The sequence below is a fragment of the Mollisia scopiformis genome (assembly GCF_001500285.1).
Source record: "Mollisia scopiformis unplaced genomic scaffold LY89scaffold_1, whole genome shotgun sequence".
Lineage (NCBI taxonomy): Eukaryota > Fungi > Ascomycota > Leotiomycetes > Helotiales > Mollisiaceae > Mollisia > Mollisia scopiformis.
The window spans coordinates 887,375-911,689 of NW_017263581.1; the positions used below are offsets into that span (position 1 = coordinate 887,375).

At 45.5% G+C, this 24,315-nt stretch overlaps 9 protein-coding genes across 9 annotated transcripts; 2 read left to right on the forward strand and 7 right to left on the reverse strand.

Moving 5' to 3' along the window:
• Positions 1–12: 12 nt before the first annotated feature.
• Positions 13–2,637, forward strand: LY89DRAFT_604322 (C6 finger domain protein). The gene is made up of 8 exons (XM_018210352.1): positions 13–183; positions 230–339; positions 387–1,256; positions 1,303–1,389; positions 1,435–1,727; positions 1,786–1,993; positions 2,165–2,317; positions 2,370–2,637. Exons 1-8 carry the CDS (start codon positions 25–27, stop codon positions 2,569–2,571), a joined length of 2,082 nt encoding a protein of 693 aa, XP_018078366.1. The 5' UTR covers positions 13–24; the 3' UTR covers positions 2,572–2,637.
• Positions 2,638–4,612: 1,975 nt separating this feature from the next.
• On the reverse strand, positions 4,613–5,092 carry LY89DRAFT_662789 (uncharacterized protein; the record flags this gene model as incomplete). The annotated part of the gene is made up of 1 exon (XM_018212669.1): positions 4,613–5,092. The coding sequence occupies one exon, from the start codon at positions 5,090–5,092 to the stop codon at positions 4,613–4,615; it is 480 nt and encodes a 159-aa protein (XP_018078367.1).
• A 473-nt stretch (positions 5,093–5,565) lies between these two features.
• On the reverse strand, positions 5,566–6,599 carry LY89DRAFT_727062 (putative short-chain dehydrogenase/reductase family protein; the record flags this gene model as incomplete). The annotated part of the gene is made up of 2 exons (XM_018219117.1): positions 5,566–5,677; positions 5,725–6,599. 2 exons carry the CDS (start codon positions 6,597–6,599, stop codon positions 5,566–5,568), a joined length of 987 nt encoding a protein of 328 aa, XP_018078368.1.
• Positions 6,600–6,970: 371 nt separating this feature from the next.
• On the forward strand, positions 6,971–8,643 carry LY89DRAFT_776211 (uncharacterized protein). Its single transcript, XM_018222022.1, has 3 exons — positions 6,971–7,322; positions 7,375–7,795; positions 7,849–8,643. Exons 1-3 carry the CDS (start codon positions 7,007–7,009, stop codon positions 8,546–8,548), a joined length of 1,437 nt encoding a protein of 478 aa, XP_018078369.1. The 5' UTR covers positions 6,971–7,006; the 3' UTR covers positions 8,549–8,643.
• Positions 8,644–9,671: 1,028 nt separating this feature from the next.
• LY89DRAFT_727064 (uncharacterized protein) lies at positions 9,672–10,427 on the reverse strand (the record flags this gene model as incomplete). The annotated part of the gene is made up of 1 exon (XM_018219118.1): positions 9,672–10,427. One exon carries the CDS (start codon positions 10,425–10,427, stop codon positions 9,672–9,674), a length of 756 nt encoding a protein of 251 aa, XP_018078370.1.
• LY89DRAFT_8982 (uncharacterized protein) lies at positions 10,312–11,066 on the reverse strand. Its single transcript, XM_018223505.1, has one exon. The coding sequence runs from the start codon at positions 10,884–10,886 to the stop codon at positions 10,569–10,571; it is 318 nt and encodes a 105-aa protein (XP_018078371.1). The 5' UTR covers positions 10,887–11,066; the 3' UTR covers positions 10,312–10,568.
• Positions 11,067–11,180: 114 nt separating this feature from the next.
• LY89DRAFT_633806 (glycoside hydrolase) lies at positions 11,181–13,553 on the reverse strand. Its single transcript, XM_018211360.1, has 4 exons — positions 13,085–13,553; positions 12,790–13,009; positions 11,726–12,727; positions 11,181–11,662 (listed from the first exon to the last, which is right to left on the reverse strand). The coding sequence occupies exons 1-4, from the start codon at positions 13,369–13,371 to the stop codon at positions 11,570–11,572; spliced, it is 1,602 nt and encodes a 533-aa protein (XP_018078372.1). The 5' UTR covers positions 13,372–13,553; the 3' UTR covers positions 11,181–11,569.
• A 2,573-nt stretch (positions 13,554–16,126) lies between these two features.
• On the reverse strand, positions 16,127–16,476 carry LY89DRAFT_9007 (uncharacterized protein). The gene has a single exon (XM_018223508.1). The coding sequence runs from the start codon at positions 16,433–16,435 to the stop codon at positions 16,235–16,237; it is 201 nt and encodes a 66-aa protein (XP_018078373.1). The 5' UTR covers positions 16,436–16,476; the 3' UTR covers positions 16,127–16,234.
• A 4,466-nt stretch (positions 16,477–20,942) lies between these two features.
• On the reverse strand, positions 20,943–22,576 carry LY89DRAFT_692847 (uncharacterized protein; the record flags this gene model as incomplete). Its single annotated transcript, XM_018216600.1, has 2 exons — positions 20,943–21,640; positions 21,754–22,576. 2 exons carry the CDS (start codon positions 22,574–22,576, stop codon positions 20,943–20,945), a joined length of 1,521 nt encoding a protein of 506 aa, XP_018078374.1.
• Positions 22,577–24,315: the final 1,739 nt, after the last annotated feature.

Genomic DNA, 24,315 nt, shown 5'->3' on the forward strand with positions numbered 1-24,315 from the left:
TCAGTCTTGAAAGAATGTGTCAATATGAACAAACGCAACTTTCGGGAAGCGTTTGGATTTGCAAGAAACGAGGGACTTGAAATTGGGTCCTCTCCTTTCGACAACTCTGTTGACCACCCATCTGCTGCTGCAGAGGACAACGGGACTAAATCATCGAGCTCTAGGACCTTCATTGCGCTACAAGTTCGTGAACCTTATGTCATTAGCGTCTCTTTCTAAGTAGTGTTAGGCGTGTGAAGCATGCCGTGCAAAGAAAACCCGCTGTGATGAGGGTAAGCCTTGTGGATTGTGCCAAAGTCTTGGAATCGAATGCCAATACAAGGAGCGAAAAGCTACAAAGTATTGGAATCCTTAGCCCCTTCTAAACTTTGGCTAAAAGCGAATAGGAAAGAAATTTCTTCAGCAATGCTCATGAATGGCCTGAGAAGAGTCGAAACAAGACTTGAAAGCCTGTCGCAGCAAGTTTCAGGTATCACTTCGAGTTTGGCATTCCAGACTTCACCTAGAACAGAAGATGTCGTCGATACCAATCTTCTTCTCTCGACAGACAATAGCAAAGCCGCAGTTGCTCACTCACCATCTGAATCAAGGCTCAGGCCGGCGTTGTCCTCCATGGACGATCTCAACCAGGATATTGACGTACTCGAGACTCCAGCCTCAGCATCCAGAACAGCTATCTCGTTCAGTCAGCATCATGTACTATTTTGGCCTGCCATTAATACGCAAATTACGACTGCTGTACCCTCTTTACTTTCATCCCTGCAAAAAGAATACGCGTCAGATCTCGAAATGGAGAGAGACAAATTGACAATGGCAACCAATCCATATCCCCTGGGAGTGGGAGATGCGTGGTTGGACAAGTTGCCCTATTCTATCATCACCGCTCTGTCTGAGGTGTATTTTGCTACTTTCAATCTCATGTCACCATTGCTTGATCAAGACGCATATATCTACGACACCCTTCCCACGATTCTCCGTGGTGGATTTGGACATGATATGTATAGCTGTGTGGTTCTCAACGTTCTTGCGCTTGGATGTATGTCCGTCAAGGGATATCAGGAAGGGGGGTTCCCATTACCTGCAGGTCATGGGAGGCAATCTAACGCAACCGAGATATCATTTGAAAGTCCGGAATGGGTTGGCATCATTGGCGAGGAGTATCCGGGGTTGAGTTTCTTCAATGAAGCTAGGAAACGAATAGGCGCTTCGCTTTGCGAGAATGACCTCCAGAGCTGTCAATTCTATCTTCTTTCGGGGTAAGTACTACGTGGCAAGATTTTATTCTGGCTGACTAGAGGATAGTATTTATCTGATGCAACTCGTTCGCCCCACCGACGGATGGGCAATGTTCAGCAGAGCATGCGTCTGTTGCCTGACCATGCTGAAGAGGTACGAACGTCTGTATATCAGAAAGCATGAATTGACTCACAACAGTGACCAAACTGATCGCGGTGATTGGGAAGCAGACATGCAATGTCGAGTCTTTTGGACAACGCTGATGTTTGAGACAATCCTGATTCAAGAATTAAACTTACCTAACAGCGGTCTCCGACAATTCGAAAACGATGTTCCGATTCCCAAGTTCTCTCCATTTCCACACCGAGGCAGACATGGCGCTCGCGCTGCTGAGAGAGTTGAGAATGATACATTCTTTCAGTTCCACTTCTTAGCGCAAGTTGCTCATCGCATTCTATTGAGTCGTATTCGACAGACACTGTTCTTCTACTGTAAGCTTCCTTCATTACGATCAATGTTGATCACGGACTTAGGTTCTGATTATTGCAGCCCCATCGGAAGAAAACTTCCCACCTACATCGCTCGTTTCTGAGTTGTATCATCAGCTTGAACAGTGGCGCGACAGTCTACCTGAAAGCATCCGCATCGATGAGAGCGCAACACCCTCTGTCCCTAAGACACCTATGCACGCCTTCGTACCGGCAATATTATATACTCGGTATAAAGTTGCGAAGTTTCACCTCGGTCGTCCATTCTTGTGAGTGTCCAGCTTTTTTCTACAGTTTCTCAAACTCGGCTCAAATCCTTCCATCCATCATCATACATCACAATCAGAATAACTATCTACATATAGAGAAATTTTATACTATTTGATGTCTTGGGTCAAAGCTGGAATACAGATTGAATCCGAGAATTAACATCCTTCTAGATACAAAGCACTCCATAACCCATCATCTCTAGGCGACGATGACCTTCAAGCGTGCCACTCCAGCTTAATTGCCGGCATGGATTGGCCACATACGTCTGACATATGCAGAGACATGCCAAGCCTGCAGCCACTGAAGTTCGCCACTTGCAGTCAGTAAGTTTCGTCTCAGACAAGCAAGTTGAGATACCTGCTGATCTCAGATAAGGTACTTCGGCCAACTCCTTGTATATTGGGGCATCAAAAGATCGCCAGATTCGCGTGTCAGAGAAGTAGTACCGGAAGGTTACGAAAGGTGGGCTTCTGAAATGATGGGTTTTCTGAGAGAATGTGCTCCACATAGCATGACGGTTTCGCGAGACGTGGAGATTATAGAAGCTTTGGGTTTTGGCAAGTCCTTAAAGCTATGAAAAGGCATCATAGTCTTGACATTTGGTTTGTAATTACGGAATGTCCAACAAGAAGTTAGGTCGAGCTAGTGTTGTAAATGTAGGGCTTGGTTGATTTCTTTAGATTTTCGATATGGTGTTCTTTGAGACTTGAGTGATATTACTTTTACTATATTCAGTCTAAGCCCCATGCTAAATCCACTCTTTTCACAGCTTGCTCATACAGCGGTGGTACTAACATACCATCTAACCCCATTTGCTTTGCTAATCGTCGGGCAAAATCAATATCAAGATTCCGTACAGCAGCCGTCCTCGCAGTGTGCTCGCACAATTCCAATGTGTCTACAAATACCTCTGTGACCGGCTTTTTATAATCAGGAAGTATGTCCTCTTCTTGGATATTTTCACTAACACCTAAAAGTGCATAGAGCATGTCTCGCGGCTTGCTGCACAAAAACTCTTGCTCCGTCGCATGCCGTATCCAAGCATAAAGTTCAGGAAGGATTCATCTCGCCTTTTACTTATATGCAAACGAATTGCGATGGTTCCTAGTACCCGTTCGCGGAGTTCGGCCATTGCTCCAGAGGGGTTATTGATGCAGGTATAATCGAGATTCCCGAGAGCTACGCCCGACGTACGTTTATCCCCGCAATAGACCTTAAGTGTGCGGCAAGGTATTTTGTAGTAATACTTCACGGTGCGTTTCTCCTGAATCGTCACTGCCTATGTAAGTTGAGGCTCAACGACTGATGAGGTACGAGGGTAATGCTTTCCCTCCAGCAATGGCTGTCTATGTTTCTGCAGTTCTTGTGGAATCAGTTCTTCTTCTTCCAAGTATCGATACAACATTCGTTACAACATCGATATCATCTATATAACATTCGTTACAACGTCGATATCATCAATACTTGCATTGATACCATCAATACTCATACATTCGTTACGATATCGATACCATCAATACCTATATCGATACTATCACTACCACTACCACTATCGTTACCCTCTCTTCCGCCCCTTCCCCCTTTCTCTCTCCCCATTGTAAGCACTTACAGACCCTCCGCATGCGCATGTCATGATATCTTTTGTTAATCTGGTTCAGATTATCTTTACAACATACATAATGGAAGCACACAAAGTGCCTGTCAGCATTCTGTATGTATACTTCCTGATGCATGAGCGCAAGATTTCTGCTTCTATTGATGTAGACATCGCTGACTTGTGTAGTATCGGACCCTCGACAATCATCAACACCGAGCAGCAAATCCAATACGGCGGTAGTCCCTCTGAAGCCACTCCTCTCCAGCAAGCGACGCTGGTTCCGCCCCCTCGCCCGAATGAGATGTATATTCAATTCTCGTTCTCTTTACTCGAACCTCAACACATTCACAACCAAATCCACGTCCATTCCATCATAAACATTCTTCCTATAAAGCATAGTTGTTAACAAAGCGATTAGGTGGTCCGCCTCGTGTTGGCCCCCATCATAATTCGGGTGGAGGGGGTGGAGCCGGTTGTCGCTGCTGGAAGGTGGACGGAGTGGTGGAATAGGGCTACCGCTGTGTTAGATTTTGCTGCTGCGGTGTTTAACGTTGTCGGGGGTCTGTCAAGCATATTTAATCGTTAAGATTGAATGCAAGCGAGCGGTCTGGTCATGATATACTTCGCCTCTGTGATTCTTCTGTCTCATGAATTTTGCTGTAAAATTTGCATTTTCCTACTCTTATATCTTCTATTTACAACAGAATCAAAGAACTCAATCTTGTGCAATTGCTATTCAAGGTCCGCGAAGAACAGTGAAGAGGATTCGTACCCTAGGTTTGCCAATATATATTCGAATCACGGTCTCACAATCCAAGCTTTGAAATTGCCCCGGTTTTAGAACCTGGTTGAATATATAGACCTCTGGTTCATTCTTAGCTGGAGAAGCTTGTGTAGAGGTTTTCTCATCTAGGTACTATACAGGTCTTTAGAGCAAGTCCGTGAGAGTGATGTTATCTCCGTCCGCCTATAGCTACCACATCTCAAGCTTGGCTCATCGACAAGTCTTCATCATGAGAGCTCAGTGACGTCTTCCCGATCTCCTTGGCACCTGAATAACGATTGGTGGTGGCGCTGGAATGCTGATTGTTAAAACTTGATGTGGTGGGTATGTGACTATCTCGGTCGGAGAGTAGAATATGGTTACGTATCCAGTTTCCGGCGATACATATACGTCTCCTGGCATCGGGCCTCTTTCGCGATCAAGTTCGGTTCTCTTACGGATACGTTCGGCTACCAAGCGGCGATAACATTCCTCGCATGGTATGACGATTCGACAAAGTAAAGTAGACCAACTCCATTTATTGGAAGCGTGTGGGTAGGCTTCGATTTCGATGTCTTGCTCGCATTCAACCACTGTTATAAGCCTACGCTTCGCGAGCACCATCTGTCTTCCCTGGTCTTGATCTCGTAGAAGAGGCTTTGATTCTTCTGCATTGGCTTTTTTGTGTGCAGGGAAGCATTTGTGCAGAAAGTCGAGGACAGTCTGGAAGAGCTTCATTTTGCTTTGAGCAGAGTTCTGTGGGTATGTAGATGTGTTGTAAGTAGAGGCAGTGAACTAAGTTATTTCCGATTATGTTGTGGTGTACGGAGTTGGCTGCAGGGGCGATGTTAGATATACGAGTTCAAATTCGAATCTGGACTGCCTCATGGGCGGGTCAGCCTAGTCTTTATTCATACTCGCTAAATCTTTAGCAAACCCATCAAAATCTAATTCTTTTCCGAATTTCTAGTGCATTTTTCTAATATGGTAGTGTTATATTGCCATTCTGATTTCCACTACGCGTAGACCACACGTGCAACAAGATTGGCGTGGTTTTTGACTTATGATATGTCTAATTACTTAGGACTGACACTAGATTTTCTTTACAACAAGAATCGAAATAAAAGTTCCTATTTCTCGACTCTTATTTAAAAACAATGCGATAAAAAGTAAATTATTATATTGTAATTTTCAAACACGAGATACTATTGTTAACCTTGTAGCATCTCGCGAACTCCTGCAAAATCAAGCTCGGACATTGTCTCTTCCCAAAGAGCATCCAATACCGGTCCTCCTTCTGCGGTGTATACAAGACTGGCAAATCTGCACAGAAGTTAGTGTTGCGTTGCTTTCGCAGGAAGAATGCTCACGGTTGAATCTTCCCCTCACTGCAGAAGCGGCCATGCGACTCTTTACCCCTCACCACTGCGGCATCGACATACAACCACGCACCATCCTCTACTGACAGTGCAGTGAATGTTTTGATTACCGAGAAAATAACCCCCAGAGCTATAGGGGCTTCACGAAACAATCCGGTACCTTTCACGAGTCCTGGTTGGACGAGGTTGACGATTGCATCATCCGGATCGAGATACTTCAATAGCCGGGCGAAGAACAGATGACCCAGCAACTTGGAAGCTCCATAGCGCTCTAGTGTATCATATGGTTGGATGTAAGGATCATCGAAAGATGCAAGAAGAGGTCTCTTGTTTCGATTTGGCAATTTCGCTGTTAATGCTGTTCCCGAGCTCACAATGGTAAGTCTAGGTGGCGACGATGTTGGCGATTTCTGCTTCTTTTTCAGTGCTTGGAGGATAAGAATCGTCAATAAGAATGTGGATAAGTAATTGACTTGGATGTCGCCATCATGTCCGGTGCTCTCGCAGATAGTCAGTTTAGAGTGGGCCAGGAGGATAATTATGTCGAGTCTGCTCAAGGCCGTTTCAATTCGGCGAGCAAACGCTTGGATAGAGTCGTACGACGTCATTTCGAGTTCCCAGACTTCCAGTCGTGCTGAAGGGAATTCCTTTTGGAGCTTGCCCATAGCTTCTTCACCATTCTTCTTGGAGCGAACGGCAAGGATCAAATGCGAAAGGTTGAGAGCCAGGAGATGTCGTGCACTATGGAAACCTAGACCCGAGTTGGCACCAGTAATAATAGCGACTTGACCAGAAAGGTCTATCCCAGGCGCTTGTCGAACGATTTTGGGAAAGAATCCTAAGGAGGGAGGTTTTTGTGGAGACATTTCCAAAGATTTGGAGGCCATTTCAATGGAAAAATCAAAAGGAAGAGACGATAGCTGAAGGTGCAACATATCGAAGTTAGCCAGAAGATCCAATATATATGTAGTTCCCGGGCGGTGGTCGATTAATTCGAAGAAGAGACGAGAATGACACAATACTGAAGTCCCAAAAAATCATTGGCCAATCGTCCGTAGTCAAATCCCATTCGAGAAATAAATGATAGGTCTTGGCATAAGCTTCCGAACATCCACTTTGCCAAGACATCTAACTTATTACCCGATCGGGAGTAGTATGTCAGCTCGCTTCAATGAAGCCCATCCTCACATTATCATCCTGGTTCTTGATGCCTCGACATATTTCCACCAACCTGCAGGGCTTGGAGGAGTATCTCAAAGCGGCTGGATGAGCAATGGCTCAGAGAGGTCCTCGCCCATTCATCAACACAACACCTCTGGAGCAGCCGGGTCAAGCTTCAAGAAGAAATGCGCGGAGCTATGCCATGCGCGGCAAGAACAGTGGGAAACGCCGTAAACACCTTACCAAGAAGCCATGCATAGATTCTTGGATCAATGGACAATTCGCCGGCGGACTATGCCAAGATCCAGGACCAGTATCGCAAGTTCAAGCTTGCACCAGTTACGTCCCTAGACAAGTAGCTTCTGAGTGGAGTCTCTTCAAATTTGCAGAAGAACCAGGTCCCCATGTGCGTCAGAAACTCTACCAATGCAAGTTTAATATTTACGATTAACGACAATTTGACGTACTGACTGTGTCCAGTCTTCCCTATCCTAGAACATAGGTCATATCCTAACCAGATTCTGGCCACCAATTTTTTCGACCGCCAAGCATCTCTTTGGTTTGAACATCTTGGTCAAAGCCAGACGTATGTTCACAACCAGCTATTCGTCGCTATGTCTTACTTTGATATCGTTGTTGACAAAGTCGAGCATATTGGTCAAGGCACTATTTCACACATGACAAAGGCACTTAGTCTCTTGCAGACAGACTTGGCAACAATCGATCGAGCGACCGCTGAAGTGACAATCGCTACCGTCATTGCATTTGCTATGGTTGCCGTTGTATCGGGCGATACTGCTTCAGCAGGAAAGCATCACCACGGTCTTTTCAAGGTGTTAAATTTACGTGGTGGACTGGCTTCCTTGAAATCATGTAGATATCTTCAGATCAAGTGCTGCAGGTTAGTGACCAGATATCTCATTACAAGTTGTCGTTTCACTTACTCTGCCTTAGGCTTGATCTAAGCTACGCTATGCCCACTTGCTCAAAGCCCCTTTTCTTTGTAGCCGAGAACATATTATGGGATTCATATCTCCCAAGAAGCTTACCAGTTTCCCCAACCACTGCAATACACTTGTTGGTCAGTGATTCTGAGCCGGATCCCATAATGGTGAACATATGGTTTGACCTTCACGAATTTTCGAGAGCGGCAAATATTGCTGCTCAAACAGGCCGAAAGCTTGAGCCTGACCTTCTTCAGGAAGTTATGATTTCAGTTCAGTATCGACTCCTGAATTTGGAGTACGACATGGAAGAGCCCCATGAACTGTTACGAGTTGTGATGTTAGCTTACTCAGCAACTATCCTTCCTCTACTATGTTCCCAGTTTGGCGCTCCTGCATCTTTAAGCTGTCCATCTTTTCCCGCTTGTCTACACATGTTTTCGATTGCAAATGAGGAGTCATCTAACGACAAATTGAAAGCCTTACTCTGGCTTCTTATCATCGCCGAGATATCGATCTTGGATGTTCCCCACATGGAGCTACAACTTGCCCAGACTATACGGGCCCTGATTTTGAATTCGTGGGACGAGATACTTGAGCTTTTGAAAGGCTTTCTCTGGATTGATACATTGCATAGAGAGCCAACAATGAAGCTCTTAAGTAATACTATTATAAAGACAGAAGGAGTCATGCAGTGTGTCATAAGCTAGGGCAAGTTTCGCTGGAAACTAGTCATGTGCAATGGATCCCGGGTGTGTCGTTTTGAGTTGTACTGTGCAGTACTTGACCAAGTTTTCTATGCAAGAGGATCCAAGTAAGTGATTCCATTCCTCGGCCCTAGCTACAGATTTACCTGACATCAATAGGTGATGAAAGCCGGCCTTGATATGGAACAACAAAGGAACTTAAAGAGACAGAAGTATACATTCATCAAACATCTACTGCGTTGACCAGGTGCATATCTTGGGGATAATTTTCGTGCCGCACTTCAATCTCCATGCTTGAAGTGCCCTGGCTGCAGGTGTGACTTCGAAAGACAATCGCGGCTCAATCATTCTTCTTCTCACCGAAACCTCTTTTCTCATACCCTCTATTCCTACATCATTCGCTCGTTTCATGAATTGGCAATCGATCGTCTATAGGTTTGATCGACCGTCGTATCGCCTGACGCGTAGACCTTACGGTATCACCACCATCATCTTCCGCGCCGGTATTCGCTTCCATCCCACACGCAGGGCTACCTCTCGCGGCTACACGATGGCGTGTCAGCCATCTAGGCTCCCGACGTCACGCCCAACGTCAAGCATTGAACCATGGCCGTGCTGAGACTTCTCTCCCAAGTGTCTCAAGCCGCGGACGTCTTCACTCATCCAAACCGCCGGCTAAGAAGTAGAAGAGACCACCCACTTCCTCCGATAGCGAGGGCTCTAGCTCCGACTTGGACTTTGGTTCTGAATCTATTTCTGACTCCGGTAATGGTTCTGGCTATAGTTCTGCCACTGATCTCGCCGCCAAGCCGGTGCAGCTAGCCCAACCTTCTCAAATCATGGTGGAGCTACAGAAAAGCTGATGGAAGGTGCAGATCGGAAGTGGAACTTGTGAGCCCCTGGCGAAACGACCCCGAGCCGTAAGAATGCCAAGGTCTCATCCATTCTCATCCTCTACTTCAGACCCGTTTCCTATCCTTGTACCTCTAAGAGAAAGTCGTTAGACATAATGCGCAATTTGAGAAGTGAATCATCGCGAGATCAGGATATAGTGTAGTACACTTAATTGGCTTATGATCTTCATGATTCTGAGCTGTGAGCATCTACCTCATCCTGGATTAGCCACCTAGATTAGCTCCTTCATGTCACCAACAGACAATGGTTGATCAGGATGCTCTTCAACCCATCGAGTAATCCGCTCTCTTTGTTTGCCGCGCCGAATCACGCCCATGCTTTGACCAGCATCCAGTATGCTGCTGAGGTTGCCTTCGTCATCCCGATTATCATCCGGTTCTTCCAACTTATCCATCAACCACCAATTCACCACGTCCACAAACACCTCAAGATTTGATTTAGAATAGTCTATGGTGATCTTGTGCTCGCCTCCAATGATGCCCAGCAGCCCGTAAATCTTGTCACGCGGATCATGACATTGGTTATCTGCGAAGAAGGCCACAGATGTCACCACACTATAAGTGCCTGATCTGTCACCATTAATTTGATGATTGTGGAACATGGCTTCGGCAGCTTCATTAACGTGCTCGAGAAGACGGACAGCCACATCTGGGTTCTTGCCAGCTGGCAAGTAGAGAGGATTTGATTTAAGAAAAGTCGCCATTGCGTCAAAGTCGACGCGCATGCTGCCACACCAAACATCGATCTTTCTACTAAGAGATATCTCTTGCACAATCCATAAGCGTGACCAATAAGGTCGCTCCAGCAATTGTATCACTGCGTATGCTTGGGCTTTTGTCAGGAGTATGCGATCCTTTTCTGTCTTCTCCTTCCGTGAGTCCTTGTCGTCAGGAGTCTCTTCTCCGAGATCCTCTTTCCTACCATTCTGATCTTGAGCCCATCGAGCAACCAACTGTATTACCTCCATGCCTCAGTCACTGCCCCTCGAAGCGGACGCCTGACCAAGCCAAATAATCGGGTTGGCAGCCTCTTCGTATATACGTCCCATCTGCGCAACTTGCTCGTTGCGTTCTTCGGTATCCTGTTGACAGATGCATATCTGATCAATCTAGAACAGACGAGCTGGGTCCTCGTTAGATCTCGCAGCCTGCCTTAAGAAGGCGAGCAAGTTCTTGCGAACCTTAAGAGCTCGTCCATTGACCGTGATATTCGCAATTTGGCGAGGTGAGCCCCAAGTGTAGGAGAGTGTCGTATAAGGTGGGCAGTTGGGGAACTCAAAATGAGCGAGTTCGCATGTCACGACATCGGGGTCTGTGTCATGAGTGAGAATCTTCAAAAGTCGAATTGAACCTGGCTGCAAACGCTCATATCGGAATGGATCAACCTGCTGCGCTGGTGTCGATTGGGAGAAGAATTTCTTGAACATGATTCTCAGAAAGTGTATGCGTACGAAGTATTACCATGCGACACGGGCGAAGGCGTGGTTGTTATAGAACATAGTGACGACATCTGCGAAGGGAACGCAGCAGCCTATGCTTGTTATCAGATCCTGCTTGAACATGGATAACAGATGTCAGCGTAACATTGACAGATGGACGAACCTTGGGATCTGCTGGCTATTTGACAGGAATTATCCCGCCTGAACAAGCGCTTGGCCAGAACGCATGCACCCACAGCTCGCTTAGAAGCAGCATTTGGCATATACTTTTTCGATGGCTTCCTATATACATGATCGTGTTTGCGTGCTTGCTAGAGGCGGATTTTCTAGTACCCAGCGGTATGCGCTGTTATTTAAATTGTTATAATTACTAATAATGCTTTCTCATATTCCTGATGAATGAGTTTATACAAGACAACATGTGATCGTGAACGATGCGTTTGGATGAACGTTTTTCAAACCCTGCCCAGGTGGCTGGGAAGCATACCTACCCATTATCCAATCTCAGGCAATAATAGGTTCATTCTCAGAAGGCCAATATGATACGCCAGTTGCACTAGATAGCCCAGTATCCACCTGTGCTACGCTATACTTCTCGCTGACCGGACTCAACAATCGAGAGCCACTGAAGAGAATTGCTGCTTCAGGATATGCTACGCAGTCCTCCTGATCTACACCGCAGTCCCAGAGATTCTCAAGGGATGACCTTCGGTGCTGAACACCCACTCATTTCGCCCTTCATAGTTGACCTGAATCTCGGTTTCCTGTGCGCTTTTGTTAGCGGGGGGAAAGCGAAATGATGCTCGTAATAAGAAGCTCTCACTCACCTCGGCAAAAATAAGATACAAATACTTGAATAGTTCGGAGAACAAGAAACTTTCTTGCTTGCTGCCTCGTTTCATCCCACCACCAACTTTGTTAACATTGCTTATGGGGGAGAATCCATTCCTCGTCTTTGTATGAGCCACAATGGCAACGAAAGCTTCCCAAGCCCAATCTTGATACTTTCGATCCTTTGTCACACGGTAAGCGTAATAGTAGCTCTCCACTGTTTCGGGTCGGAGATCAAAATTTGCATTCGTGATACCGAAACCGAGAGTTTTGAACTGGTTCTCTTGTTCAGGTGTCATCCTTGCAGGTGGCCAAGAAATTGTCTCTGGTCCGATTCCAGTGGCTGTGCGAATGTACATTTCGTGGCAGCTTTCTGTGATCTTGAGACCGAAGTCGATGTAGCGTGTTATGTTTAGAATTTTGCCACCGAGGATGAAATTACCGCCTGCAAAGCATTGTAGATGGCCGCTTTCGTGATCTAGGCTCTTGCCGGTGGTATGTGTAAGGAAGGTTAGGTTTCCTCCCTGCGGTGTTTCCGCTACGTATTCAATAGTTGAGTCGATAGCCTTAACCCATCTCTCCATGTTCAAGCCAAAGCGTGCCTGATCATACACAAACATCTTGATCAGATACTCATAAAATGAGTCTCCACCCCCGCCCCACGTCCCCCAAGCATCGGTAAATTCGCCTCTATCCACATTGACCCAAGTTCCCACGATACCTGGGTACGGTTCAGTAATCTGCGGTTTCGGATTAAGCAGATAATTCATCGACTTATCGACGAGAGCAGCGTACTGCTCGTCGCCTGTAATATCAGAAAGTCGAGTCCATTCAAGAACTAAAGTCCCGATTGAACTAGCCGTATTTATGGAACCAGTAGCCATTTGCTTGTCGAGCAGAAGTGTCTTCCGTGGAATTCCCGTGGGAGTATCGAATGCAAATTTCAGTGTGTTGGCTAATGTGGTCGACTGAGTTAGAAGTGATTCAACATTTTCTGGCTGAATAGGTTAGCACGCAGACGAGACCACCGATTCGCTCATGAATACGACTACTCGCTCACCTTGTTGTGGGCTAAATGATGCATAGGACCTGTGAGTAGCTCGTATGCTGAAAGCATACCTCCCAAATAGCGAATTGTTGTTTCGAATAAGTCTACTGGATCCTTAGTCTTTGTAAAATCGATTGTAGGGATAAAATCTAGTATCTGGTCCACGATTTCAGGTATGTCCATGATAGCTGCGGTGCCTAACGCTTCTACGGCAGTCGCACCCCAACCATTCCTGGTGCTTCTTGTCAGCGTGGAGGGCATTCAGGGGGCAATCAGATCTACTGTTACTGTAGAGTGAACCACATACCTGGAATTGCTATACCAGTTCCACAAGGGGATGAGTTCATCATTAGGAAAGGCATGAGTGTAATAACCCCTCCAAGCGAACTTAAACACATCTTTGACGACTTCGGCTCGTTGAGCTGGCGTGACTGCGCGATCCGCCCATTTCGGTCGTTCTGGTGCTCGAGGAAATAGGATTCCGGTGGCGAACCAAACCGCAAGCAGAAGAAGAATGGCTGACGCGACGAAATGCTTTTTGAATGCGCGTCGCAAGGAGAGTATTCGTATTCGTATTATCCGCATACTGACCATCACGTGGAGATGGCTTGTATATGGAGGACGCGATGAGGGTTGAAAGAGGGTTTATGACACATCAATCATATGTCGTCATTTCTCATGATAATACTTGTGAGGGTGAATTTAGGCTGGGGTATAAGCTGCCAAGACACTAGCCGTATTTAATCACTTACAACGGAGAAGCGAGGTAAGATTACTTGCATGGGCTTTTGATAAACGTTGAATACCAAAAATGATTTGTGTCTCATTTTTATAAGTCAAGCGAAAAGAAGCAACTAAACTCAGCCCCGAGGTCTCCGCCCATCTGACACTACCCTCCTTCAATCCACACTATTATACACTTCTACAAACCCCATATCTGGTCCAAAGTACATCAATTCCTCACCGAACTTCCACCCACTGCTCCCTATATGACCCTCTTCAAGCACTTTGGTTGTCCCATACGACCATAGACTGAGGAGAATTGGGCTATCTCAATCACTTGAGGTTACTATGGCATCAGACCAACAGAATTTGCAAGAGCATGGATCGTGGATCGCGGAAAAAGTGAGCTCAGGTCTAAATTCACAAATTCGAGCAGAGTGTTCTGTCGCCAGATTACCCAACCCGGAACACTGATTAAATATGGGTGACGTCCCTAATGAGGAATTCGTGTGATACTACGAAGAAATTATAGAAATACTAGAAGACTTGAAATGAGGCCTGTTTAGTCCTCCCTGGTCTCCTCTCCCCAAATGCCAGTATATGTATGCCTGTAGCCTATACCTTATGTTTAACGAATCTCAACGATGCATTTCAATTTTTTCCTACTGCTCTCCTCTCCTCTTGCTCTTTCTCACTGGCCCTATGCAAAATCCAAGCCCATTTCCCCATCCGCTGGATCTCTGACTCGTCTCTATCTATTTATTTGTAGTCTAAAGCTCCAGATGTGTGTGATTGCATCCTCTTTGGCGTCTTTAGCATGCTCTGCTCATGCTCATACTTTGCATGCCATTCCTGGCTTGCTCGCTTCAATATCCGATACTTCCGGCCACAAGTGTCTACTGCCCACAAGAATCCTCCACCAACAATGGCCGTACACAAAAGCTCCCCTATCGATACTGTTCCAGTTTGGCAACTACATTCGCGTTTGCAATCCGATTTGTAACGTGGAGTGGTGGATTTTGCCTTAAGATTGCATCTGATTCGTGTTTTCGTCGCTGCGACTCTTGGAGCATCGATTCTTGGCTTATGCCAGAAGGTATATATCTGTTTTCCCAGGTACTTGAAGAGAGGTTGACCAGCTTTCCCGGTCGAGATATTCCCGGGCAAGAACTTTGCGAGCCACTGTAGCATGTTGCACGTTCGTCCAGATACATATATTCGGCGGATCTTACTGCGTTCTCGTCGCGGAGACTTAGAAGGGAATGCGTATCGTAGATTTTATCCTAGGAATGAAGTAGAGCGCTGGATGTTCCAAAAATATTTGCGAATGTGGGTTTTGAATTTAGACCGGCCGGACGTCACGAATGAAGAACAGAATGTTTGAACTAGTTCTTAGTTCACCTGCCCTACCATAGATCGTTGTAAGTGTGCCAATGCCTACCTAATCTGTAGTCTCACGCTAAGAAACACGCTTGAGAGGAACAAACCTAGAGAAATATTGTGGTCATAATTCTGTGATCTGATTTATTCTTGAATTTTGACGGAGCACTTAAATAAGGGCAAAAAATCCCTACACTGTGTTTATGAACTACGTTGAAAACAACAATACTATCTTTGCGAAAAATATATCGCACTCCGAACTACCTCATCAATGTCAAGATCGCAACATTCTGCTCAAATTACCACCGTTATGCCGGTCCGATCGATTGGTACTCTAACCTCTCCTCCGAGCTCTGCTCAAAAGCAGTCCTCTTCTCCATACCTGTATCTGCGTCCTCGAGTTCCTGGTCGTAATCGTCCTCTGCTTGGAAGGAAGGCTGAAACATTCTTGAGATTCTGTCTGCACTCAGGAACCTCAGTGCCTATGCATTTGGTAGCCCTTTGCAAGGTACCCCAAGCGACCTGTTGCAGATGAAGCTGGGAGCCTAATGAGCAGATAATGTCGTGTAGAAAGACAAAGCCTGTTGTATGTTCTGGTATCATTGGTCGAATGAGAGGGCGAGCGAATGTAATTGTTTCTGGATCTAGATCAACCACTTCGGTCAGTATCTGCAAGAAGTCCAAGAAAGATTCGACTTACACCAGACGTCCCCCATAGGAGGTCGATCTGCCTCTTTCAGTGCGTCGCAAATCTTCCAAACACACAGGACCAATGAAACGTTCTAGGTCTCTGTTGGCATTTGGAAAAGACCAAAGATCAATTGCTCTGACTCCTATTCTTTCCGCAGCAGGCATGGAATTCGATTTGCCCCCTTTCAAGGTGTCGCAAATCTTCCAAATACACAGAAGCCCTACCGATGACAAGTTCTACGTCTCTGTTAGTATCTGCAAGACACAAAAAATGAATTGTGCTTACTCCTTTTGTTTCTGCAGCAGGCATGGAATTCGATTTGCCCCCTTTCAACACATCCAGAAGCTTGCAAATACGAAACAATGAGCCGAACCGGAAGCCTTGGAATTCGATTTGCCCCCTTTTGGAGGAGCGCCATCGGGCCGCCCCTCCGAGATTGTCGAAAGATATTTGTAAGAATACACTATGGCACTTAGGCCGAAAGAATAGGAGATAACGCTATGCGCCTTTTTGGGACGGAGAGGGCGAGGAAGGTGGTTTGTCGGATTGCTGAGCGGAGTCTGGACTACTGCCGAGATGTTTGAGGTGGTTGGTGTAGAGGGTGCTACACATGACGACGAAAGTCATAACCCCCATAAGAGCTTACCAATCGCACAGCCAAACTCAAAACGCCCAACGTTGAAAGAGATAATAATAACCAAGGCCGAGAACCATGGTTAAGGATGGTAAGCGAATGTTGTTTGAATATAGATATATCGATATCCAATGATATAAGCGAATGTTGTTGAATAGAGATGTATCGATATCCAATGGTAACGAATGTATGATGAAGAAGAAAAGAGCAGCTTGGAGGGAGAACGCCATTTTGACTCAGTTAAAGCTCGTTTGGAAGGAGCACTTTGGAGTTTGGACAGCTCCCCACAGCAACTGCTATGGTTCGTCCTCCAGTGCACATTGATACGTCCTCAACTCTTTCCTTATCCTCAGACTGATACTTATGACGAAGGAAAATAACGACGCGAAATATCTTAATCCTTTGCCCACAGACGTCCCATGCATGTCGCGTTGGCTACGAATCCATAATTCGGAGAACGTAACTGCACATACATCTAGCTAACAAGAAAGTGATAATTAACCTTGATTTAAAAGTACCCAAGATAAAACAAATTCGCGACTTAAAAGTCGACGCTTTCCCTGAAGACGGTACCCGCGAAAGAAAATATTATCATTACCGAATTGACTTGGCAGCAGCAGCAGCTCTTGAGCGCGACTTCGCGTTCTGGAAAGGCAATATTATCTCAGCTGCGGCCAAAAGAGAAGGCGCTCTTCCTTCGCTTCAAGGACTTCGAATGGTAGGGATCATGGAGAGGACCTAATGAAATAGGTTGCAATCGTTGAGAGGCTGACACGCAAAGACTGACGTCTGGCGGAACACATCGGTGGTCAGTCTTAAGACTATCATCTCAGGATGGGTCAAACCGCCGATATTGACGCTCCAAGAATACAAACCTCTTAGCAGTTTCTCCGCAACAAAGTTGTACATCGCTTTTCTGTGAGTTACTAAACTCATTAGAGGTCTTCAAGAACCAGATGTAATTTTTCGTGAATTTTTCTCTCGAGGAAATCTTCATATATTGGTGGTGAAAGTGTGTTGTTGGGTCCCAATATCGGCCGCTTATTACCCATGAGAGAACACAGGTCGGTTAAAGCTGCTTCCCGAGCTTCCTATTGGCTAGCCTCTGAGAAAGCAGCAGAATATTTAACAGACGTATATATTTTATCTAGAATATGTCCATCACATACGATCATAGACTGAGGAGAATTGAGCTATCTCGAAACACTCAGCACACAGTCTCCTTTAATCTTTGCGAGAATCAAATTAAAAGGGAGCGATTTTACTTGCGCGAACCACGTCTTCGACCACCGCTTCTAAAGCAACAAATGTTTACGAACAAACTTTTAAGCACGTAAACCTACTTTTATGAAAACAAGACCCGGTTTTCTTATTTCTTTCTCGCTATTCTTCGCTTGCGAAACCAAAACCGGAGAATAGACTAATGAGAACTGGCTTATTTTAGTAGACCTGAATAAGTCCGAGTCTTAGACCCTTGTTGTCCAAGTAAACCAAACCAAAAGCGTATAGCAATCTAAGTCTACAAATTAAATTGGAGTGTCGAGGAGTAAGTAGATATTCTAAAGTAGGAACAACGATGAAATCTATATAAGGCTGCCTCATCTCCGTAGATGTGATCTAGGGAAATAGCATCGACAAGCGCAAATCGTGAACATTCAAAGATTACACTCGGTGCCCATGTACCCTGAGTCGCCCTTGACGATAATAGTAACATAAAAACAAAAAATGATCAAACAAACATGCATTTGCAATATCGAATATATAGCTTGCCAGACTCCTCCCAAGGCATTTGCTGCTTTCGATTTGTCGGGGATCTCGTCAGCCAAACGCGAAATAGCTTGACTGAATTGTGTACAAGCTCGGCCTCAAGGGGAGCCATAGAAGACTTAAAGGTTTTAACTCCTCCTGAGAAGACTCTGGTGTCTTTCGTCAGTCTAAATGTGTGGTCACGGGCGAGGAGGAACACGCCTGCCTTTCATATTTTAAGCTACTAGATCCTGCCAACTCAGTTGTTTTTCTCTTTCTTCCGCCTTCATTCTTCTCCCATTTCATCAAAACCACCAAATCGCCATCGCTATACAAAGGCCAATTATCGTTCTCTCTTTGCAAGTATGGATGTCGACACGCCATTGCATCGCCCTCTTGGTCGCCGTCGTCCCTGATTCGTTGTTTCGATGCTGCATCGCATCAACAGTGTCACAGGTCGCAGTTCATCACTCTCTCGGCCACCTCATTCACTGGTATTTGCACACAAGCTCGTCGCGCATCTCTCCTCGTGCTCAACACCATGCACTTCTTGGTTTTCACCGTTTGTTCTCGGACGCCTCGAAGCCTGCCTCGGTACCTCAGTAGCTCGGTGCCTCTGATCACAGCCGCATCCACCAGGACAATAGCTATCCAGTAAGTCTGTCCCGCGTCTTGGCCAGTGAAGATTATCGATACTACAGTTGAGGGATTTAACCGCTGTGTCCCCTGTTCTTCGGAATGCTAAAGGTCCTTCTGAGTTTACCCAAGGAAACTAAAACCATATCGGCGATATCGCACGCTTGCTCTTAATCGAGTACATTGCGATTGCTCACTAAAGACTTCGTCAAAAATGATTTCTCGCCTCTCGAAAGTGTCATTGACCGAATTTGGCGGAAATGACGAGAACTATCATCAAAATAACACATCAAACTTGGTTCTAGGTTATATTATGGCGGCGCGATACGACACCGAACTGCTTCAACTTCAGCGCTCCAAATGATGTACAGCACTCTCAGCGTGCAAAAGTGAGGCAATTATGGGAAAGGGTAGTGGGAATAGATGGAACAACAATTGAAAGGCTCAGCTCGAATGTCCACTTATTTGTTACATGACAATCCGAAAGAGATTTCTCAGTGGTTTGTTCAAGTAGGCTTTTGCCTGTGGACATTGTTTCATCATCGCCTGATATCGATACTACAGTTGAGGTGAAACCTAGGGATAGAGATTGGAAGCCTTTCAAGAATTTTATATACGTGTAAGATGCGGCCGCTAGCGTCCCCCAACTAAATATATATATATCTTTTTAATCCCAATGACAGCACGTACGACCATAGACTGAGGAGAATTGGGCAACCTCTTCTGTCTATCATACAATATATCCTCACATTTTTCTAGGCTCTGAGAACCCAGTCTAGCTATGCACGTGATCCTTGCCGCTTTCCTGGACTCTGGAACTGAGACCCCGGTGTAATGTACGGTCGAACTGGTGTTGCTCGAGAGTGCGAAGGTAGGTTGGTTAGTAGGCAGGGACGCGGTCACTAGATCAAGACTGAGAACTGTTGCAAGTTACTAGGTATGTATGAAGATACTGTATTTGAGTTAAGCACAAAGCTTCTATCTAGTAGGCAGATATGCCAGTGTTTATATAGAACCTTCCTGCTTCTAGGAAGCTCTGGGACCCGTCGTTCCTGGCGCTTTTTATGTCACGTGCTCTAGATCCCTTGACATTGCCTGGGCCGCTTGCCAGGCAAGAGGCCAATAGCGCCTGCTGCGTCCAGACACGCGTTATGGTTCAGGTTCAAGTGCAGCGGCGAGCGATATGATTTTGGTAGTACCGTATTAATTGTTTTCTAAAATATTATTTTATAATTAAATAAAAATAGAAAGTCCGTTAAGAGACTATATTTAATTTAAAAAATAATACGCTATTTTTAATTTAATAGTTTAATTTTTAAAATATTTTTATTATTATATAAAAACGATTATTTTATAATTACTCGAATTTATAATTTTTTAGCTTTTTTACGCGCTTATTATTTGTAATTTTAGCTTTTTTTTATCGTGGAAAAAAAAGCGAAAAAACAAGGGAAAAGGAGTAAAAGTAAAGGTAAAAGTTAGGGTATAGACTTAGAAAGAGTTTAGCATACTTTATTCGGAAATTTCATTTAAGAGCGGCTTGGGGGGACCATGTCTTATAAAGCCTAATACTTTATTCTAGAATAATATCTTAGAAAACAATTAATACGGTAGCTGGTCAAACACTCGCGGCTCGTACGAACAATATATGGGCATGATGGATCCAGGGTACTGCCTTCCTGGATGCGGACAAGTGCTCCGGTTGCTCCTACTGGCATCACTTACACTGTGTCTTAACGAAATGATCCCTTCCTTCTGTATTTTTCTCGAAGTCTGAGCAAGTAGGAAAGAACGACTAGATTACTCAATTGAATAAAAAGAATCCGATCGTCCTTTTTCTTCATTCTCTCTTTTTCTTTTCTTTCTCTTCAACACCACCACCACCGCCACAACAACAACAACAACAACAACAACAACAACAACAACAACAGTAGCAGCAGCAGCAGCAACAGCAAATGTGAGTTTTGTACCCTACCGGTGTCTTTCATGCTCCGAGTCCCTTCAATTCTGAGCTCCTAATGTTTCCATTGAGCAACACGGATATTCGAGAGACATACATCCACGCTGTGAAACTTGGCTGACCATTCCCATCAATAGGCCTCCATCGCATCGTGTTGCCCGCCAAGATGCCCTCCGTGCCCTTGACCTTGCCCAAGCCGCCACCATCGCCGCCGCCGAGGCTCTTCTTGCTGGAAACATTACGCTTGTGAAGTGGCGTCGGGCCCATTGGTCCGAAGTTTCCGCTGCTGCTGCCCTTGCCGCCATCGAACGTGGCTTCGGCCACTTTCGTGGTTAACACCACCGGTATGTTCTGCTATTCCGCAGATTCCTAGCCTGGCAGCAGAGACTGAGCTATTAGTTTTGCAATCCTTCGCGAATCATGTGCTCCATCTGAATCTGCCGCAATGAGACAGGGCGAATGACCGGCCTCGACAGTTTCAAATGGCCTATGGCATCGCCATGAGACATGACACGAACGCCGGCATCAAGCAACTCCTTGACAACGATATGTCCTTGACCGCGATGCCTCAATGCTACGGCGTCCCAAGCCTGGAGCACGACAGGGCGCAAGGTCAATTCCCATGTACCTCTGCAGGTTATTACAGCAAGTTGTCCTTGCCCTTGCTCAGCGCGCTGGTACCTGAAGAGCATCGCCAATCCCTTTTCTCCGTTCCATAATTCCATCGTTTCAAGATTCGGCATTTCCATAGCCGCTACTGCTGCTGACTGGAGCATGTCATCCAACTCCGTCTGGCTCCCCCCTTGTGGCACGAGCAGTCGTGACGTCAGCGCAAGCCAGGTTAAATTGGGCCACGTCCAGGAAAGTTCTCGAGCAGCGAAGAAATGGCTGGCTTTTACTATGAATGACGCCGAGAGGTGCTCGAGCTTGAGACTGGCGTTGGCAACTGCTCGGCTGACATGAGAGGATGGTATTCGTTTAGGGTCACAGCCCAGATTCATGTAGCTAGCTGGGTACGTTTGGTCGAAATTCTCGAAGAGCACAAGCCTCCGTAGTCGATCGGTAGAGAGAGATTCAAGAAGAAGTTGAAAGGCTGGCACGAAGAACGAGAAAGAGTATTAGCAGGTTATCAGTAGCGCAGGGCAGCAAGGAAACTGGAACATAGGAGTGCAGGAAAATAATGAAATGAACGCGGAGAGCACTCACATTTGTCCGTCCACCGCTGTTGAACACCGGCCCATTCTCTCCAAGGTTCGTATTGGATTTCCTGGAGCCCAGGCAGACGGGAAAACATATGTGCCAATGCGGCCGGCTTCCATCGTCGCCGGGTCTGTTGACGGAGGAGCACACCTGTTACTGCTGGGACTAATGGCAGTTGCTGCCACCACTGGCCCTCTTCTTCTTCGTCATCAAACGGTCCCTCGCTCATGATCTCCCCAAAGACTCTGTCGATAGCGTGAGAGTCGGGAATGGAAGTTCGAATACCAGCAACCCATCCATGGCGGTGATCGGTAGTAGCTTTGACCAGCATCGACTGCGCTACGGATTGATCCCGCCAGCGCATGTAGGAAGTGACATCAGGCTCAAAGGTCAGATATTTGAAGCAATGCTCTGAGTCGCTGGGCGAGTAGACACTGATATCTAGCAGTAAGCTACTATCTGCCGATTGTTCCCACACGCTAAGTGCTGAGAAGAGATCTTGGAACGCAGCTGTGATTAAGACATTTTCCGCGTGGCTTAGGGTCCACAACTCTGGATCTCGAGGTTCGCATCCGGTGCAGTTGTATTCTTGGAGTTCCAAGCAAAGCCAAATGTAGCGCACGAGATGCCTGTTGCGATGAACTATCGAGGCAAAATCGGCGACGCGGGACGACGTCAGCTTTATCCGGGAGAAGGTATGCCGCTCGATGGTTGTCTGCCACTCTCGTGATACTGTAGTGAAAGTAGCCAAGCTACAACCGTCTTGTAGTAATAAGAATTCCAAGATGGTGAGACGAATCTCTGTGGGGAAGCGGTGCCAAGACGTCATATTGGCTGTCATCTCCGATATTGGCATGGTGTTCCGGAGGTGAAGAATGGAAGGTGATATGGATGAGTTGGGTAGGACTGGTGATTTCGCTTCAGGTCTCAAAAAAATATCGAGTAGATAGATTCCTCTTGAGTTATCGGGTGTGTGGGCGAGCAGATGAAGATTTATGGTCTTGAACGGCCTGCAGTACTTATTTTAGCGGAGCAAGGTGGTGTTGAATTATTATGTGCATATGGTTTTGTTAAGGTGTAGAATAGCGATATAATATGGAATTAAAAGTTTTTTGTTATAGAATATGAGGGCTTTATATAATGTGGAAAACTCACAGTATATGAATAAAATGTGGGGAAAATAAGCGAGATCACTAGTGTAAGCCTATGCCACGCCTAATTTTAAGTTTACCGACTAAAATAAACGCGCGGGTTTTATATGCGCACTAGTCCGAATTAAATTTAAAATTATATATTATTAAAATTAAATTTTTTTTTTATAATATTACGTTAAATATATTTTTTAATTTTAATTATAAATATTATTGTAAGGGGCTACGCCAAGAGGGAACACTTAAGACGTAGGCAGTGGGTAAAACTGTCGTTGAATTCGATGAAGAACTGAAAGGTAGCTAACTAAGGCTTTATATACATAGGATTAGAGGCTTTGTAGTGTCACAGCGCCGGCTGTTACGGATCACCTGAGCCCATCGCCTGAGCCAATCGCCTGTCCTAATCGCCTGTGACAGAGGCCAGGCCGGGAATGGTGGCGTTCCCGAGCTTTAAGCCTAATGGGGCTTAGCTCCTCACCTGACATCCCCTTACTTCTGACATATATATGTATATAGATCTCTCCTCCTCTCCTTTCTTCTCTCCTTAGCTTTAGATTTGTCACGGTTCTGGAGTCACGTGCTCGCTAAGTACTCACGTGACCGCTCACCTGTATATATGCTCTGCCTTCCGGCGCTTCTTTCCTTCCTTTCCTCTTTACCTTTAGATTCTAAGAGATAGCCTAATCGATTCCTCGTCTACGTACTTGAGTCCAACCGTGCTGTCACAAGATTCTAAATGAATAGCCCGACGTTGCGTCGCCACCTCACACCATCGTCACAGTGCTGTCACAAGCTTATCTGCCCTCAACACTCTTCCACTCTTTTAGTTCTTTGTCTATTATTCACAGATTAGTATGTACGTCTTGATTCCATAGTCCAGAGTGCGTGCTGTCACAGTCTACGTACTTGAGTCCAACTGTGCTGTCACAAAATATAATCGTAATTTATCGCGAATATTATTGTCACGGGTTGGATGCAATGAGTCAAAGCAAGAACCTGATTGTATTACAAGAAGAATTAACTAAAGAGAGAAGAGTTCTATCTTGTACGAGGAGCTCTTTTAAAAGGGGCTCTCGCTGGTTCGTAGAATGGCCCGCGCGCTTTAGCGTCGCGTCGTCATGTGCAGGCCCGCGTAGTCACGTGTAGGCTGCACTACGTAGTAGTGCAGCCAGATATCGGGTTCAACCCGTCACAATTATTAAAAATATCGAAAATTTTTATTTTAAATATTTTAAATATAATAATTTTTTTATCGGATTAATCGAATATTACGATTAATGCTTAAAATATAATAATTTATTTTAATTATTAAATTTAATAATAAATGTTACGGTTCTGGGTTGAATAGGGTTTGGGTCACGTGATTGTTTCAGTTAGTGTTTGAGGATCCAGCTTATCTGTCCTCAACACTCTTCCA